Source organism: Nomascus leucogenys, chromosome 19 (assembly GCF_006542625.1).
Source record: "Nomascus leucogenys isolate Asia chromosome 19, Asia_NLE_v1, whole genome shotgun sequence".
In the NCBI taxonomy this organism is placed as follows: domain Eukaryota; kingdom Metazoa; phylum Chordata; class Mammalia; order Primates; family Hylobatidae; genus Nomascus; species Nomascus leucogenys.
Genome location: NC_044399.1, coordinates 47,575,680 through 47,595,939, shown reverse-complemented (window position 1 = coordinate 47,595,939; position 20,260 = coordinate 47,575,680). Strand labels below are relative to the sequence as shown.

General features: G+C 39.9%; 1 protein-coding gene across 1 annotated transcript in view; it reads right to left on the bottom strand.

The window, feature by feature from the left end:
- Window positions 1–20,260, bottom strand: part of CDKL4 (cyclin dependent kinase like 4) — a 67,501-nt gene that overhangs the window by 21,690 nt on the left and 25,551 nt on the right. The window contains exons 4-6 of the mRNA XM_030799782.1: window positions 18,696–18,808; window positions 15,416–15,486; window positions 6,896–6,986 (exon numbers count right to left, since the gene is read on the bottom strand). Coding sequence (XP_030655642.1) covers window positions 6,896–6,986; window positions 15,416–15,486; window positions 18,696–18,808 — 275 coding nt within the window. The remainder of the gene's footprint in view (window positions 1–6,895; window positions 6,987–15,415; window positions 15,487–18,695; window positions 18,809–20,260) is intronic.

The following is a 20,260-nucleotide window of genomic DNA, read 5'->3' as shown; positions in this document are numbered from 1 at the left end:
AAAACCTATCAGATTAATAGCAGATTTCTCAGTAGAAACCCTACGAGCTAGAAGGGATTGAGGTCCTATCTTTAGCCTCCTTAAACAAAACAATTATCAGCCAAGAATTTTGTATCTAGCAAAACTAAGCTTCATAAATGAAGGAAAGATACAGTCTTTTTCAGACAAACTAATGCTGAGAGAATTTGCCACTGCCAAGCCAGCACTATAGGAACTGTTAAAAGGAGCTCTAAATCTTGAAACAAATATTTGAAATACACCAAAATAGAATCTCTTTAAAGCATGAATCTCACAGGACCTATAAAACAGCAACACAATGAAAAAACCCCAGGGTATTCAGGCAACAAGTAGCATGATGAATAGTACCTCACATCTCAATACTGATGTTGGGTGTAAATGGCCTAAATGGTCCACTTAAAAGATAGAGAATGGCAGAGTGGATAAAAATTCACCAACCAAGTATCTGCTGTCTTTATGAGACTCACCTGACACATAAGGACTCATATAAGCTTAAAGTAAAGGGGGGAAAAAGGTATTCCATGCAAATGGACACCAAAAGTGAGCAGGAGTAGCTATTCTCATATCAGACAAAACAGACTTGAAAGCAACAGCAGTTAAAAAAGACAAAGAGGGACATTATATAATTATAATTAAAAAAAACTAGTCCAACAGGTAAATATCACAATCCTAAATATATACGCACCTAATATTGGAGCTCCCAAATTTATAAAACAATTACTATTAGACCTAAGAAATGAGATAGTAACACAATAATAGTGGAGGACTTCAATACTCCACTGACAACACTAGACAGGTCATCAAGACAGAAAGTCAACAAAGAAACAATGGACTTAAACTATACCCTACAACAAATGGACTTAACAGATATTTGCAGAACTTTCTACCCAACGATTGCAGAATATACATTCTGTTCATCAGCACATGGAACATCTGCCAAGATAGACCATATAATAGGCCACAAAACAAAAAAATTTAAGAAAATTGACATTATAGCAAGAACTCTCTCAGATCACAGTGGAATAGAATTGGAAATCAACTCCAAAAGGAATCCCCAAAACCATGCAAATACATGGAAATTAAATGACCTGCTCCTGAATGATTGTTGAGTCAACAATGAAACCAAGATGGAAATTTAAAAATTCTTTGAACTGAACAATAATAGTGACACAACCTCTCAAAACCTTGGGATACAGCAAAGGCAATGCTAAGAGGAAAGTTTATAGCATTAAACGCCTACATCAAAAAGTCTGAAAGAGCACAAATAGACAATCTAAGGTCAAATTTCAAGGAGCTAGAGAAAGAGGAAAAAACCAAACCTAAACCCAGCAGAAGAAAAGAAATAACCAAGATCAGGGCAGAAGTAAATGATATTGAAACAACAACAACAACAACAACAAAAAAGCCCACAAAAGATAAATGAAACAAAAATCTGGTTCTTTGAAAAGATAAATAAAATTGATAGGCCATTAACAAGATTAACCAATAAAAGAAGAGAGAAGATCAAACTAAGCTCAATTAGAAACGAAACAGGAGATATTATAACTGATACCACAGAAATACAAAAGATCACTCAAGGCTCCTATGAATACCTTTACGTGCATAAACTAGACAATCTAGAGGAGGATGGATAAATTCCTGGAAATATGCAACCCTCCTAGATTAAACCAGGAAGAAATAGAACCTCTGAACAGATCAATAACAAGCAGCGAGATTGAAATGATAATTAAAAAGTTACCAATGAAAAAAAAGTCTAAGACCAGAGAGATTCACAGCTAAATTCTATCAGACATTCAAAGAAAAATTGGTACCAATCCTACCGACACTATTCCAAACGACAGAGAAAGGGAATCCTCTCTAAATCATTCTATGAAGCCAGTATCACCCTAATAACAAAACCAGAAAAGGACATAACAAAAAAAGAAAATTACAGACCAATGTCTTTGATGAACATAGATGCAAAAATCATCAACAAAATACTAGCTAACCAAATCCAACACATATCAAAAAGATAATCCACCATGATCAAGTGGATTTCATACCAGGGATGCAGGGATGGTTTAACATCTGCAATCAATAAATGCGATACACCACATAAACATAATTAAAAACAAAAATCACAAGGTCATCTCAATAGATGCAGAAAAAGCATTTGACAAAATTCAGCATTGCTTTATGATGAAAACCCTCAGCAAAATCAGCATAGAAGGGACATAACTTAAGGTAATAAAAACCGTTGATGACAAACCCACAGTCAACATTATACCGAATAGGGAAAAATTGAAAGCATTTCCCTTGAGAACTGGAACAAGACAAGGATGCCCACTTTCACCACTTCTATTCAACATAGTACTGGAAGTCCTGGCTACAGCAATCAGACAAGAGAAAAAAAATAAAGGGCATCTAAATTGGTAAAGAGGAAGTCGAACTTTTGCTGTTGGCTGATGACATGATCATATACCTAGAAAACCCTAAAGACTCCTTCAAAAAGTTCCTAGAACTGGTAGCTGAATTCAGCAAAATTTTAGGATAATAAAATTAATGTACACAAATCAGTAGCCCTGCTATACACCACCAACAACCAAGCTGAGAATCAAACCAAGAACTCAACCCCTTTTGCAATAGCTGCAAAAAAACAAAATACTTAGGAATATACTTAACCAAGGAGGTGAAAGACCTCTGCAAGGAAAACTACAAGACATTGCTGAAAGAAATCATAGATGACACAAACAAATGGAAACACATCTTATGCTCATGGATGGGTAGAATCAATATTGTGAAGATGACCATACTGCCAAAAGCAACCTACAAATCCAATGCAATTCCCATCAAAATACCCCCATCATTCTTCACAAAACTAGAAAAAACAATCCTAAAATTCATATAGAACCAAAAAAAGAGCCCGCATAGCCAAAGCAAGACTAAGCAAAAAGAACAAATCTGGAGGGATTACCCTACCTGACTTCAAACTATACTATAAGGCCATAGTCATCAAAGCAGTATGGTATTGGTATAAAAACGGGCATACAGACCAATGGAACAGAGAACCTGGAAATAAAGCCAAATACTGATAGTCAAATGATCTTTGACAAAGCAAACAAAAACATAAAGTGATGAAAGGACACCCTATTAAACAAATGGTGCTGGTATAATTGGCAAGCCACATGTAGAAGAATGAAACTGGATCCTCACCTCTCACCTTATACAAAAATCATCTCAAGATGGATCAAAGACTTCAGTCTAAGACCTGAAACCATAAAAATTCTAGAAGATAACACTGGCTTAGGCAAAGACTTCTCATGACCAAGAACCCAAAAGCAAATGCAACAAAAACAAAGATAAATAGATGGAACTTCAACTAAAAAGCTTCTGCACGGCAAAAGAAATAATCAGCAGAGTAAACAGACAACCCACAGAGTGGGAGAAAATCTTCACAATCTATACATCCAACAGAGGCCTAATATCCAGAATCTACAAGGAACTCAAACAAATCAGCAAGAAAAAAACAAACAATCCCAACAAAAAGTGGGCTAAGGACATGAATAGACAGTTCTCAAAAGAAGACATACAAATGGCTAACAAAAACATGAAAAAAATGCTCAACATCACTAATTATCAGGGAAATGCAAATCAAAACCATAATGCGATACCACCTCACTCCTGCAAGAATGGTCATAACCAAAAAAATAAAAAATAAAAAACAAAAAACTGTAGATGTTGGCATGGATGTGGTGAAAAGGGAACACTTTTACACTTTGGAGGGAATCTAAATTAATACAACCACTATGAAAAACAGTGTGGAGATTCCTTAAAGAACTAAAAGTAGTTCTACCATTTGATCCAGCAGCCCCACTCCTGGGTATCTACTGAGAGGACAAGAAGTCATTATATAAAAAATATACTTGCACACGCATGTTTATAGCAGCACATTTGCAATTGAAAAAATATGGAACCAGCCCAAATGTCCATCAATCAACAAGTAGGTAAAGAAAATGTGGTATATATACATACCACAGAATACTACTTAGTCATACAAAGGAACAAAATAATGGCATTTGAAGCAACCTGGATGGAATTGGAGACCATTATTCTAAGTGAAATAACTCAGGAATAGAAAACCAAACATCTGTGTTCTAATAAGTGGGAGCTAAGCTATGAGGACGCAAAGGCATAAGAATAATACAATGGACTTTGGGGACTCAGCGGAAAGGGTGTAGGGGGGTGAGGGATAAAAGACTACACACTAGGCACAGTGTACACTGCTCAGGTGGTGGGTGAACCAAAATCCCAGAAATCACCACCAAAGAACTTATTCACATAGCCAGGTGTGGTGGCTCACACCTGTAATCCCAGCACTTTGGGAGGCCAAGGCAGGCAGATGACTTGAGCTCAGGAGTTCAAGACAAGCCTGGCCAACGTTGCGAAAACCCATCTCTACTAAAGATTTAAAAATTAGCTGGGTGTAGGCGTGTTCCTGAAGTCACAGCTACTCGGGAGGCTGAGACAGGAGAATTGCTTGAACCCAGGAAGCGGAGTTTGCGGTGAGCCGAGATCACACTGCTGCACTCCAGCCTGGGCAACACAGCAAGACTCTGGACTCTGTCCAAAACAAAAAACAAAACAAAACAAAACACAACATGAACTTTTTCATGTAACCAGACACCACTGGTTCCCCAAAAACCTATTGAAATAAAACAACAAAAAAGAAATGTCCATTCAAGTCCTTTGCCCACTTTCAAATTAGTTTTTGTTATTGAGTTATAGTTCTGAACATTCTGGCTATTAATTCTTTATTAGGTATAAATTTACTAATATTTTCTCCCTTTCCATGGGTTGCTTTTCATTCTGTTTATAGTGTCCTTCGATACACAGAAGTTTTTAATTTTGATGAAGTCCAATTTATCTATTTTTCCTTTTGTTGCTTGTGCTTTTGGTGTCTCATCCAAGAAATCACTGTTAAATCCAATGTCATGAGGCTTTTTGTCTATGTTTTCTTCTAAGAGTTTTATAGCTTTATTTCTTATGTTTAAGTTGGTGATTCATTTTGAGTGAATATAATGTAAGGTAAAGGTCCAACTTCCTTCTTTTGCATGTGGATATCCAGTAGGAGCTTACATTTTTATGTGGATGTCTATTGAGCCAGTGTTAGCATTTTATCACATAATGGGACCCCCTCCTTTGCCTTTCTCATTATAAATGGCCAACAATGACCCCAGCAATGACTCATACCAGTACTTGGAAGACTTGAGCTGTAACCAGTGCCTGAGCTCATGTCTTGTGGAGGTTTAAGCCAGCACTAACAAGTTGGCAGTGTCTTGTACTATCACTTTGTTTATAATAATATGGCAAAAGGTATCATTATTGGAATTGCCACAGTGGGTTCACCATTCAGACTTTTGGATGTGTTCATGCAGTCAAAATTTCTGAGACAGATGACCCTAATATTGAACTCAGTTCTAAGGTTCTTCATTCAGACAAGAATGACTGTGTTTGCTACAGGAAAACTCAGTAGGAAAGCTGACTTGCATATTCAGCCCAGAAATGCAAAGGAAAATGAAAAAGGAAAAAAAGAATGCATATTCATGAAAAATTAAAAATATTTATATTTTTGGAAGTATTGCCAGTTTAAGAAGCTTTGCCAGCCCATGGAGAAAAATCCCCAAAAGGAACAATTATGAGGTAACTTTTATATGAAATGCTGCTCTTACGTTCTTAATGCTTGTAACGGCATATCTGTGTAGGTTTTTTCACTTATTTTTGTGACTAAATTGGGTATTTTGGTGGTATATAATGGATTTCCAGGAAAAAACCCCAAATCTATGACACCGCATCTATACCATGCATTGGATGACTATCATTCACTTAATTTCCTAAATTGAGGGTCATATATATTTCAGTAATTTTTTTCTATGTATTTCCTGTATAGTTGAGATCACACTGTATACATATGTTTTCACTTTCCTTTTTCTCTTACCGTGTCTTAAACGTTTTCTGATGCCACTGAAACTCTGCAAACATCCCTGCTAATGGCAGCCCAGCATTTCATGATACTGATGCACCATGGTACTATGTGCAGCGTTCGTAACTCGATAGTTTTCCAGTGTTTGTCTATTTCTCTTTTCAGCCCCATGGCACAGGGACCAATTATCATTAGGATCCTATTATCTTTACCACAAAGCACAGCAACCTTAGAAAGCCTTGATTCGGTTTTGTTTTTGCCCAACCCTTCCAAATGCATTGCCAAGTCACTCGTGTTTGGGTCCCATCAGGATACCGATTATGTCCACACCCAGACTGCGAGGTGTATGTTGCTAATACATATATTTGTCTGCTGTAAAGTTCTAGATCGAGGGAGAAACAATGATTTGTCCCCCTTTCCCTTCAGTTCCTCCTTGCCTGGAATGATTTCCGTTTGCTTAGCACTGTCTCTGAATCCTCTCTCTTTAATTTTCAGTTTACTCTTCTAGCCTCACCAGCTCCGTGAAGTTTTTTTCAACCACTCTCGCCCACATTAATATCTCCCTCCGGGGAACCATCTGCACCTTCACTTTAGTACTTTATTGCCAATCATATTGTATTATTCTTTGTTTCTTTTACTGTAGATTATAAGTGCATGAAGAGCAGAAATGCTTTTAGAAATCTTTTCCTTTCCTATGGGGCAAAGCACAGAAAGGTGACATCTGATAAATTCTAGCTGAATGGAGCAGAGTTGAAGTGCAAACGAATGTACTGACTAAAAGGCTAAAGTGAGATTTTCCTTTTTGAATAACAACAATACAATATTTGGCATATGTCCAATATCCAAAGTAAGAATTTAAACTATGTCATTTTATCATCATCTGAACTGGATATTAGTAAAAAACAAATTGCTACTTACTCAGAATTCGTGCAAACCCAAAGTCACAAATCTTGATTATTCCTTGCTTAGTTATTAGAATATTTTCAGGTTTCATATCTCGGTGCATATACTGTAAGATCATTATTTGATTATTTTTCTGAACCATCAAAATGACAAAGAATAAACATTAACTACTAGTTTAAATAATAGATACACAGCCTATGAGATAAAACCAAATGTGGGCTTCCTTCTTTTCTAAAAGAACTTAAATTGGCAATTTTTCACTTGTAACTCTTGTCATACCAAAATTAAAAATTTTATTAAAATATTGTTTTATTATTGAAAAAATTATAATTGTATATGAAAACTGTCTTTTTTTTTTTTCTTAAAGAAGGGATTATCAGACTGGGTGTGTGGCTCATGTCCATAATCCCAGCACTTTGTGTGGCCGAGGCGGAAGGATAACTTGAAGCCAGGAGTTTGAGACCACCCTGGGCAATGCAGTGGGACCCTGTCTCTACAAAAAAGTTAAAAAATTAGCCAGGCGTAGTGGCATGCACTTGTGGTCCTAGCTACTCAGGAGGCTGAGGCCGAAGGATCATTTGAGCCTTGAAGGCTGAGGCTGCAGTGAGCTATGATCACACTGCACAGAGCGTGAGCAACTGAGCTAGACCCCGTCTCAAAAACAAAAAATAAAAATAAAAATAAAAAATTAAATTCAAGAAGAGAGTATCATACAATTATTTCATTCACTTATTGCTGGGCCCTATTTAAACTGTAAGAGGTAAAACTCTAAATGATATTAGACTCAGAGTACCTCTAATAACTGCTGCCACCCAAGAGTCACAATTCAGGTTGAAAAACTTGCAGATTTGAGAAATTAGAAAAACATTTAAATGATAACAAAAAGCAAAATTCACTTAGAATGACCATATTATTTATGATCCAAATCAGGAGACTTCTAAGTGTGAAAGAGGGGCCTATTAATAATAATGTCAGGACAACAGGCACAAACCAGGACTGCCCTGGGCGAGCTGGGGCGCACAGTCAGTCCCCTACTTAGCAGAGATTCCGAAGCATTCCGCGCCAGGGGATGGGGATCACTTCCACCTCCTCACCACGGAGCTAGCCTGGAACGATCAGCAACACTCCTGAGATGGCCCACAATACTGTCAGAATCCATACTGGGAAAGTGGGACCCGAGGCACGCTGACCTCAAAACAGCTTTTTTTTTTTTTGAGACGGAGTCTCGCTGTGTCGCCCAGGCTAGAGCTCAGCGGCGCGATCTCGGCTCACTGCAACCTCCGCCTCCCGGGTTCAAGCGATTCTCCTGTCTCAGCCTCCCAAGTGGCTGGGACTACGGGTGTGTCCGGAGTAGCTAGGATTACAGGCGCTCACCACCATGCCCGGCTAATTTTGTGTTTCACCATGTTGTTGTCCAGGCTGGTCTTGAATTACTGAACTCAAGTGATCCGCCCACCTCGGTCTCCCGAAGTGCTGGGATTACAGGCGTGAGCCACCGCGCCTGGACCCCGCTGTTCTTTCATATGCAGCGGCCTTACAATTTGCTGCCTCATCATAATGACCCTGAATGAAGCAGATGCTCCTCGCTGGACAGGAGCGGCCCGGCTAGGAGCCTGGGTGAGGGCAGGCTGAGTAAGCCCGCGCGCACATGGGCATTCCAGAAATGGGTTTCTATGTTGCAGAGGTGCTGTAAGAAAACAGCTCAGACCTTACCCTTCAGAACTTTCCAGTTTACCCACGCTCCCAAAAAAGAAAATGGATGAAAATAATGTCGATCTCCACAACTGGGCCCTCACAGGAAACTCTGTACTTTTCAAAGCACTTTCAATTCAAAGCATGAATTATTTCATCCTTGCAACAATCCTGTGATTGCAAGTGGCCACTGACAGAGTCCATGAATTAAGTGTCACAATAATCAGCTCCTTCTGCCTCCTTTTCTACTATGCTGTCAGGCCCTTTAAGCATTTTTGTCAAACTGACAATTCTGAAATGATTGTCTTTGGTTCTCTAATAGCTACCTAGGAAGAGAAAAAGAGCTGAGCCCTAAATTCATTTTAGTTTGCAGAAATGACACTGCTAACAGCAGCTTGTTCCTACTTAGTCTCAATTACTGTCAACTGCTTCATAATTTGTATGAAGAGCAGTTAGAAGAAACTTTTTTAGGTCTCTTAAAAGTACTAAGGCCTTAGACAGTAATTAAAAAAAATACATAGGCCGGGCATGGTCGCTGATGCCTGTAATCCTTGCGCTTTGGGAGGCCAAGGTGGGCGGATCGCTTGAGCCCAGGAGTTTGATATCAGCCTGGGCCCAATGGTGAAACTCAGTCTCTACAAAAAATACAAAAATTAGCCAGGCGTGTGGCGTGCGCCTTTAGTCCCAGCTACACAAGACGCTGAGATGGGAGGATGGCTTGTGCCCAGGAGGTGGAGGTTGCAGTGAGCCAAGATGGCACCACCGCACTCTAGCCTGTGTGACAGAGTGAGACCCTGTCTCAAAAAAATAAATAAATAAATAAATAAAATTGTTGGAATATAAATGAACATAGTTTTGATATTCTACCTTTTAAGCAACACACTTAAGAAATTTAGACTAACACTCTGAGTCAGTAACACTCATAGTTGGTGATTACATTAGAACAGGTTATGTCCTTTAAATGAGTTTGCATCAAGTTCTAGAATTTCTAGACTATGCGTGTAGCATTGCCAAGTAAATGGATTTACATCAATATCTGTCCATTGGCCTATACATATGTTTTCTGCATCTAATCCATGTGAAATTTATAGCACTTATTTTTCAACCAAATATACAAAAGGCAATGAAGTATTGACATATTCCAAAGAAACAGGAAAATTTATTTTATAGGAGCCAGTAAGAGAAGTTATTGATAAAGAGTGAGAGGATACTGAAGAAATTTAAAAGGGAGTAAAAATAATTGGAACCTGGCTGGGTGCAGTGGCTCATGCCTGTAACCCCAGCACTTTGGGAGGCTGAGGCAGGCAGATCACCTGAGGTCAGGAGTTCAAGACCAGCCTGGCCAACATGGTGAAACACTGTCTATACTAAACATACAAAAATTAGCCAGGCGTGGTTGTGGGTGCCTGTAATCCCAGCTACTCGGGGGGCTGATGCAGGAGAATCACTTGAACCTGGGAGGCAGAGGTTGCAGTGAGCTGTAGTTGTACCAGTGGACCCCAGCCTGGGTGACAGAGCAAGACTCTGTCTCAAAATAAATAAATAAATAAAAATTAAAAAAAATTAAAAAATAAATAATTGGAACCATAAGAAACAGGGCGTGGGGGGAAGAAGATGCTTAGACGTACAACATTCACCTACTCCACTGCAAAGCCACACTCAATGCAAACTCTCTGCAATGCCTCTTGCAATCAGCTTATTTTCCCTCAAAGAACAAGAAACATGCAAGTCTCTGTTAAAAAAATAATTTTAATAAGTTGAGTTTTATACACAGCTTTTTTTTTTTTTTTTTTTTTTTTGAGACAGAGTTGCTCTTTGTTGCCCAGGCTGGAGTGCAGTGGTGCGATCTCGGCTCACTGCAACCTCTATCTCCTGGGTTCAAGTGATTCTCCTGCCTCAGCCTCCCGAGTCGCTGGGATTACAGGTGCTCACCACCACGCCTGGTTAATTTTTTGTATTTTTTAGTAGAAATGGGATTTCGCCATGTTGGCCAGGCTGGTCTTGAACTCCTGACCTCAGGTGATCCACCTGCCTCGGCCTCCCAAAGTGCTGGGATTACAGGCATGAGCCACCACGCTTGGCCTTGTACACAGCTTTTAGCAAACAATGCTCAGGTTGAGTTGTTGTGGCTGACGGGCAATATTTTTTTGTTTTTTTTTGGCTCACAGGCCAGCCTAAAGAGATATCCATGGTATTTTAAAACTGACTTTTAATTTTAAAATCACCTCTGCAAACTTGCACACCAGAAATTGCTTCTTAAATAGCCCGATGAAAACAATAAATAGTTTTTTTAATCTGAGAAATTTATTCTCTTGGAGCCTTAAGCATGGATGCTCACACAGCGAGGAGAGAGAAAAGCGACCCCCTCCTCAACAACTGAAACATGAGTATCAACAAGATGCTGATGGAGGTTGCAGCCTGACCCACTCCTATCTCAGAAGTCATTTTTGCCAGCTGGGCATGGTGGCTCATGCCTGTAATCCTAGTTCTTTGGGAGGCCAAGGTGGGAGAATTGCTTGAGGTCGGGGGTTTGAGACCACCCTGGGCAACACAATGAGACTATCTCTACAAAAAAAAAAAATTATTTTTTTTTTTAAATTAGCCATGCATGATAGCATGTGCCATAGTCCCAGTTCCTTGGGAGACTAAAGAGGAAGGATTGTTTGAGCATGGGAGGCTGAGGTTGCAGTGAGCCATGAAGGCGCCACTGCATTCTAGCCTGGGAAACAGAGCAAGATCCTGTCTCAGGAAGAAAAAAAAAAAAGAAGAAGCCATTTTTGCCATTTTGAGATGAAGCCCCTGTTCTCTAATCAATACAGCAAATATATAAAAATCCCTGGGTTCATTACGGCGTTAAATGGATCACTTTGGTTACCTCACTCTAGTGATATTATAGGGTAAAACAGAACCAAATGAGTAGGTATTTTCTTAAGTCCTGCGCTTCTCCAAATTTAATGTGCACATGAATCACCTGGAGCTCTGGTTAAAATACAGACTCTGGTTCAGCAGGTCTGTAGTGGGCCTCAGTTTCAGCAGTTCTAACAAGCTCGCAGGTGATCTCTATGAACCATAGTTGGAGTAGCAAGGCCTGAATCCCTTGGTACTTTAACCTTCAGTGTCCTGCTTAGCATCTCGACTCTAGAGATGATAAGGTGCACATGGTCTCTACAGGTTGAAAGCTGTGAGTCATCAGCAACACCACTAGGTCAGATTGCCTTTTCTATTCTTTGAGACTATCATGGAAGTTCCTTTAAAAATAAGGAGAGTATAAAGGTTTTAGTTGTATTATTGTGACAGCTTTACATATGGCTTAGATTTTTTTCTTTGCAAGCGTTTTAATTATAGATAAATAAAAAGACAGATACACAAAGGCTTACCACAAGAAAATAAGAAGTAATTTCCATCTTGGAGGAGGGAAGTTAGTCTGAAAAATTATCTTTTTTTGAGACAGAGTCTTGCTCTGTCGCCCAGACTGGAGTACAGCAGCCCGATCTTAGCTCATTGTAACCTCTGCCTCTCGAGTTCAAGTGACTCTCCCACCTCAGCCTCCTGAGTAGTAGCTGGGATTACAGGCATGCATTACCATGCCCAGCTAATTTTTGTAGTTTTAGTAGAGACAGGGTTTCACCATGTTGGCCAGGCTGGTCTTGAACTCCTCACCTCAGGTAATCTGCCCACCTCAACCTCCCAAAGTCCTGGGATTACAGGCGTGAGCCATCACGGCTGGCCTGAAAAATTACCTATTTTTAATAGAGGCCATATATTATCAGTCAGAAGTTTTCAGTGTTTTAAAGCTTAGGGTATAGAATGTGTTGTTCCAAACACAGAAATGATGGCAGTTGCATTGGTCTACAATAATGTTTGGGTCCACTGGAAATAGTCACGATCAGTTAGGCAGTTTGGGTTGACTGACTGATTGACTCATCCAACCATCCATCCATCCATCCATCCATCCAGTTATTCAATAAATATTTATTGATCACCCTTTATATAAAAATATCCAATTTAGGTATTAAAGAGATACAAAGGTAAAGCAGCCACAGACATTGCATTCAAGCTTATAACCAAGCACCCAGGAAAGTGTCTGGTTATATAGGGATAAAGTATAAACACTTGTGGTAAGTGGTATTTTTAGAAATCATTTTAACTACCCATAAAACTCCTGCAGCAACTTTGATACCTCCTATAGCATGGTGGAAAGCAACAGAGATAAGGATTCCATTTGGCATCATCTTTATTAAGTATCAGAAAGCATAATTTGCATCATGAAAAATAGGTTTACGTAGTTTGTGAAAAATATCCCTCTACATTAATAGAAAATAAAAGCTTTTGATTTAGCCTAATAAAAACTTCACTGATTTTCCTAAAACTAAAGAAAGCTTCCCCTCCATACTGAAATGTATTCTCATGATCTTATACTTTCTTTTTCAGCAATCCTAGACTGCTATGATAGACATTCTGCTGGCATCAAAACTGACCATATGGTACTCTGTATCATTGCCTCAGCACTGTCTCTGTCTAGGCACCAACTCAAAAGGGCTAGATATATTTTTTAAAAGCTATCATTGGCTGAGTGCAGTGGTTCACACCTGTAATCCTGGCACTTTGGGCAGCCAAGGCAGGAGTTTGAGGCCAGCCTGGGCAAGATAGTGAGACCCCCGTCTCTACAAAAACAAAAATTGGCTGGGTGTAGCGGCATATGCCTGTAGTCCCAGCTACTCAGGGAGGCTGAAGTGGGAGAATCACTTGAGCCCAGGAGTTTGAGGCTCAAGTGTGCTATGATCACACCACTGCACTCCAGCCTGGGCAACAGAGTGAGACTGTCCCAAAAATATAATGATATATAGCAAAGGTACCAGGAGCCAACTTGAAGAAGCTCATGTTGGCCTAAGATGGGAAAATCTGAGCATCGGAGAGACCAATAACAGCAAAGAATTGAAAACACTGCAATACAAAATTTGTGTTTATAATGGTGCTCCTGCCACCTCTCCCCAAAACTTGTCATTGTTGCTAAGATATCATCTCATCACCCTGAGTGTTGATAAAAGTAACCAGAGTCCATGAGGGTGAGTTCTTTTCTATACAATTCCAATTATTAAATGCAGAAGGAATAATAGAATTAGAAAATTACTGTCATGAAATACTAGATACAGGCAATAATCATCACTGGATGCTAAAACCATCAGGGAAACAATGTTGACAGGGAAAATGATAACAGAGGGGACCAAACGAATACCTCTTGAGCCCACTCATCAATTTTAACATTACCGAAAGTGGGACAAGTGGATGCTATACACCTCATGATGGGGATGCGATAGGAAGTGTACAGCACCACATAGGAGGCATTCTTATGTAAAAAAAAGCTGAACCTGAATACGATCAAGCCTCCAGATATAAACTTCAATTTACACGAAATACAAGTGAAAGAACAAGTTAAATTACATACAGGAAACAGCCAAAATTATTTCTCTAACATAGTCGTATTCAAAGTGTGGTTCTTTAACCAGCAGCTTCAGTAGCATCTGGGAAAATATGAGAAATGCACATTCTTGGGGCCCTACCCCAGACGACTGAATCAGAAACTCTGGGGGCGGGGCCCAGGAAGCTGTGTTTTAACAAGCCCTCCTTGTGATTCTGATGCATGCTCAAGCTTGAGAACCACGGCTATAAAAAATTAATGAAAAAAAATTTTTTTTGAGACAGAGTCTCATTCTGTCGCCCAGGCTGGAGTGCAGTGGCACGATCTCGGCTCACTGCAAGCTCTGCCTCCTGGGTTCACGCCATTCTCCTGCCTCAGCCTCCCGAGTAGCTGGGACTACAAGCACCCGCCACCATGCCCGGCCAATTTTTTGCATTTTTAGTAGAGACGGGGTTTCACCGTGTTGGCCAGGATGGTCTCGATCCCCTGACTTCGTCATCCTCCAGCCTCGGCCTCACAAAGTGCTGGGATTACAGGCGTGAGCCACCGCGCCTGGCCGGAAACAGTTTTTAAAAAGGAAAGGAAAGGGGGACTTAGATTGCGATGGGGTAAAGGACTTAAGAGACTTAAAAATAATAGTTAAAAAAAAAGTACCATGGGGGATTACACCAGCAATATCCTGAAAATTTACTATTATTTTTGGAGACAGAGTCTCACTCTGTTGTCCAGGCTGGAGAGCAGTGGTGTGATCTCAGCTCACTGCAACCTCTGCCTCCTGGGTTCAAGTGATTCTCCAGCTCCAGCCTCCCAAGTAGCTAGGATTACAGGTGTGCACTACCATGGCTGGCTAATTTTTACATTTTTTCATAGAGACAGGGTTTCTCCATGTTGCCCAGGCTGGTCTTGAACTCCTGAGCTCAAAGTCATCTGCCCGCATTGGCTTCCCAAAGTGCTGGGATTACAGGCATGAGCCACCATACCGGCCCTGAAAAATTATTCTAGCCCGATTTAAAAATAGTTTCAGGGGTCACTGGCACTATGGCAAAAGGAATCATTACATTTATTCAAATTTTTAATTCATAAGGAATTCGCAATTTGATTCTTACAGAAATTGGAAAGAGCCATGAATAATGTATCACTTTTTTCTCATATTTTGAACTTTCTTTTGTTATTCCCTTTTCTTCTTTTTTGCAGAGACAGGGTCTTGCTATGTTGCCCAGGCCTGTCTCAAACTCTGGGGCTCATGTGATCCTCCCACCTCAGCCTCCCAAGGTGCCGGGATTACTGGCTGAACTCCCTTTTGTTTTGCTTCTTTGGTTCTTACTTTCCCTTTGTCTTCAGCTCTCCAAACAAAACCCTAAGCTATTTAGAAGAAAAGAGTCATCATGAAGAAATGAATAAATACATTAGAAAATGTCACTTACATTATGTATATGACAGAAATTAAGACCTTGAAGTGTTTGCCATAATACACTTTTGATCACAGCATCAGCAACTCAGGGAAAAAATAAAAAAGGAAATGAAAACTCATAGGATAGAGATCCAGAAGCAAGGGCTGGGAATAGAAGTGGAGTGGTGAGGGACTGTCCTGTTCAAGGAACACCATGCAGAAGGGTCCTAAAAAAATATTTTAGTGAAAATTGGGCTTTACTATCTTTTTATTATGGTTATGTAATTTCCCTTTGTAATTTGAATTTTTTACATCCATAAAATAATGCATGCTTATGAAGATTCAAAAAATATAGAAAAGTAAAGGAATAAAAAAAAGAAAAGGAAAGGAATAAAAAAAAGTAAAGGAATAAAATGTGTTGGGTCAAATCTTGCTACCCCAAAATAACTGCTGTAACTTCTGGTGGCTGTCTCTTCAGGCATCTCTGTTCCTCTCTCTCCCTGTCTCTCTCTGTACTTTTTTTTTTTTGAGACAGGGTCTGGCTCTGTCACCCAGGCTGGAGTGCAGCGGCACGATCTCAGGTCACTGCAGCTTCCTCCTCCCAGGTTCAAGAGATTTGATTCTCCTGCCTCAGCTTCCCAAGCAGCTGGGATTACAGGCACATGCCACGATACCCGGCTAATTTTTGTATTTTTAATAGAGACGGAGTTTCACCATGTTGGCCGGGCTGGTCTTGAACTCCTGACCTCAGATGATCCACCCACCTTGCCCCCCTAAAGTGCTTGGATTACAGGTGTGAGCCACCATGCCCGGCCAGTATTTGCTTTTTAACTTTAATTTTAAATTAAGCACATTTGTAAGGTTCAAATTTTAAACATATAAAAATATATATATGAAGTCTCTCTGACACCTGCCTAGCCACCCATTTATTTTCTTCAATTTCACCCCTGACCACTTTGAGAATTTTATGCATAGAGGTACAAATACCAACATGTACACATACATTTTAGTGGCTCCAGAGGAGATCATTATATGGATGTATCATAATTTACTTAGTCTCCATTGATGAGCAGTTAAGTTCGGCCAATTTTTGTTTCTAGAAACTCTTCAACAAATATCTATAATCATCCATCTTATGATATTTATGCAATTACCTTCTTAAGGTAAGTTCTAGAAATGGGATTTCTGAGACCAATGGTAGGCACCCATTACATTTTGATCCTGCAGGGACGAAATTCAGGTAGACCTGAGACTTGGTTTTGCAGGAAAAAAGGTATACTTGGAAGATGGCTCTTCAGTTCATCCAATTCATGTTGGTGGTAGACACTCAAGTTATTTTGTAATAGTTACTTGTCCCTGGTAAGCAGATAGCCCAAAAGGAGGCCAGGGAGAATAAGGATCCCATAAGAATGAGAGGGTATAAACTTCTTGTCCCTGGCAGACTCATCCCTCTGTATAGAAAATACTGAGAAGTATCATGGGCAGGTGTATTTTCCACTGGGGACTGGGGGTCTGGGAAACTTACTGTGTTTGGGAGTATTCTACTTTATGTAACCATCTCCATGAATTATAGCAATTACATTCTCTGTAACTTTTCTGTTGGTAGCTTTCCATCACTCACATCACTGTCCCATGATGATGCCTTCACATTTACACACTGCCAAACTACCCTTTCTGAGGAAGGTTATACCCATTTTCACTCCCACCAAACATCTGTGCATCAAAGTCCCTGTCTCCTCATTGTCTTGCCAACATTTGATTTTGCCAATGTTATGTTTGCCAATCTGTGGTTAAAATAAAAAGATGTTTCATTGTAGTTTTTATTTGTATTTCACTAAATTTTAGTGATTATTATTTTTCACACCCTTATTGGATACTACATTTCTTCCTTTGTGTAATTCCATTTTATGCCTTTATTGCTTTTTAAATTGGTCTGTTCACTGTTTTATTACTGATTTACAAAGACTCAATGTATATCATGGTCTGTTACACATGCTGCAAATATTTTGCTCAGTGTTGTTTGTCTTTCAGCCCTGTTGATGGAGATGCGGCTGTTGTTTGTATATTTTTCAAAAATCTGAAACATAAGGGTTTCTTTTACTAAATGTCAACTGTAAGGATTTTCTTAATTTAAAAAAATTATATTATGTAATACCCCAAACATATCCATCACTCAGATTTAATATTTTATCATATTTGGATATTTAAATCATATATTTAGATCACTTTTTAAAAATTGAACATGCGCAGATGTCGCTGACTTTACAGAACAGTGGGAAGGCCTAGGCATAACTCAGTTATGACACTAGCTACAAGACACCACCATGTGAGTCTGAAGTATATGCAGAGAAACAGCAAGCAATGTACACGGTATTTTCCTCAGAGCAGTTTCCTGATCTTGTACCACAATTATGGTGGCATGCCCTTGACATCAGTGCCCCAGTGGCAACCCTTGACCCCAGTTCTCCTAATTATTAATATTGCGAATGTACCTAATTCTCATGATTAAATCCCTTTCGACTTGAAGTGTCTATTTCCAGCATTGAATACTGATATAACTGTATTCTTCTCCCCACTTCACCTAGAGCCAAACCTGAAACAACATTTCATACACTTTTAAAATATGAGGCAGGAAGAATGGTACAGCCATGTTGAGCACTGTGAGACAGGTTGCTTGAGTTCAAATCCCAGATATGCTGCTTCCTACTTTATAATCTTGAACATGTTATTTAAGCTCTCTGCGCCTTCAATTTTCCTCATGTGTAATACTAGAATAATATCTCATAAGTTTATTGAGTAATCTATCCCCTCAATGTCTGGTTTTAACACCCACATGGGTTCTGGAGATACAGGTCTGAGATCAGATAAGGCCAGTCGATGGGATTGAGACCCCTGTACAAAGATGGAAGAGGTGCAGAATAGCAAGAGGCCCTGAGGAGAGAAAGAACTGGGAGTGTGGGGAAAACAGTATGAGGCCAGGGTGGCTGACACTTGAGTGAAGAAGCCGGGAAGGTGGGCAGAAACCAGTCCATGGAGGGCCTCAGAGATCTAGATCTCGATAAGAAATTTGGATTTTATGCTAAATAAAAAACCATTGAAAGAAATCAAGCAAGGAAGTGACATAATATGGAGAATGGATTTCTGGCAGGCAACATACATACAGAGAGAGAAATTAGGAGGCTAATTCAATAACCCAAGTGAGATTTGGACACTTAGATTATGGTGGCAGCCGTGAGAGGAAGGGAAATGGATTTCAGTCCTTGGGAGGGACTAGCGAGGGTGGAGCACACACTCCTACTGATGTGGGAACAGACTCACGCTGGTCTGGTCGGGATCTAAGAGCCTATAGGTGCAGGAGAGTAAGTACTGGAATTGGGAAACAAGGTAGGGGCTAGGATTCAGAAACTGCAAAGCCCCAATTACTAGCCTCAATAACACGGAACGGAGAATGAAGTAATTTCACAGGAAAGTAATTTCATAGGATGTTAAAGATGCCTTTAACATGAAAGAGGACATTTAAAGGCATCTCACAGGAAGTGTCACATTCGGTTCAGTTAGCTTCCAAGAAGGCAGATTCCGTCAGGGGCAAAACAACACCACTGATCATGCAAAGAGAAGATAGCCATCAAAGAGAACCACAAACCAACACCACACATCGTGCAAAGAGAAGATAACCATCAAAGAGAATACACAGCTACGCGGCGCCCAGTCCAGAAAGATAGAGTGCTGCAGCACCGTTCAGCCACAGGCAGCATTTTTCAAAGCATCTTGGAGCAAAATGAACCTCTGGTGAAATCAAAAGATGCTCAATGTTTAAATATTATATTTTGGGTGAGTGCAAAACCAAATATTCGGTTGGTACAAAAGCAACTGAGGTTCTTGCCACTGAAAGTAATACTAAAAGTCGTAATGAAGGCCTTAAAGCAAACATGAGACATCACAGTTCAAGTCTGAATGGGTTGACAAGAAAGGGTAACATGATGGGAGAATTCAGACTGAACTGCTCAGAATATGCTCTTTGAACCACTCAGAGGAAGACCTGATGCTGACATCAGAAGTCATTACCTGGAAGTTTGTTATAAAAACTTAATAGGGGAAGCTTGATTTCATTATTATTACCCAAGAGGAATTCAGTCCTTCTCAGTAAATCTTTACTGTCCTAGAATAAAATCCAGCCTTGTTACTATGGCCTACGTTTTACTTCCATTTCCCTTCCCAACTTTATATCCTATCACCTCCCTAAAGTCACTCCATCCCAGCCCATTATTTTTTGCTATTCTCTGGACATGCCAGGCCTATTTTATTTTTATTTATTTATTTATTTATTTTTTGAGACAGAGTTTTGCTCTTGTTGCCCAGGCTGGAGTGCAATGGCATAATCTCCGCTCACCGCAACCTCTGCCTCCTGGGTTCACGCGATTCTCCTGCCTCAGCCTCCCGAGTAGCTGGGATTACAGGTGTGTGCCATCACACCCGGCTAATTTTGTATTTTTAGTAGAGATGGGGTTTCTTCATGTTGGTCAGGCTGGTCTTGAACTCCTGACCTCAGGTGATCTGTCTGCCTCGGCCTCCCAAAGTTTTGGGATTACAGGCGTGAGCCATTGCGCCTGGCCCCCAAGGCTTATTTATACCTTCAATCAGGCTGTTAATAACATTTTACTTCTATTTCTATGTTTACTTCTATTTCTACTTCTATTAACAGTTTATTGTTCCTTCTACTTCCTTTTAGTTATGAGTAATTTTCTGTGTTAACTTTACTAGGTTAAGGGATGCCCAGATAGCTGGTAAAACATTATTTCTGCCAGGTGCAGTGGCTCATGCCTGTAATCCCAGCCCTTCGGGAGGCTGAGGCAGGAGGATTGCTTGAGCCCAGGAGTTT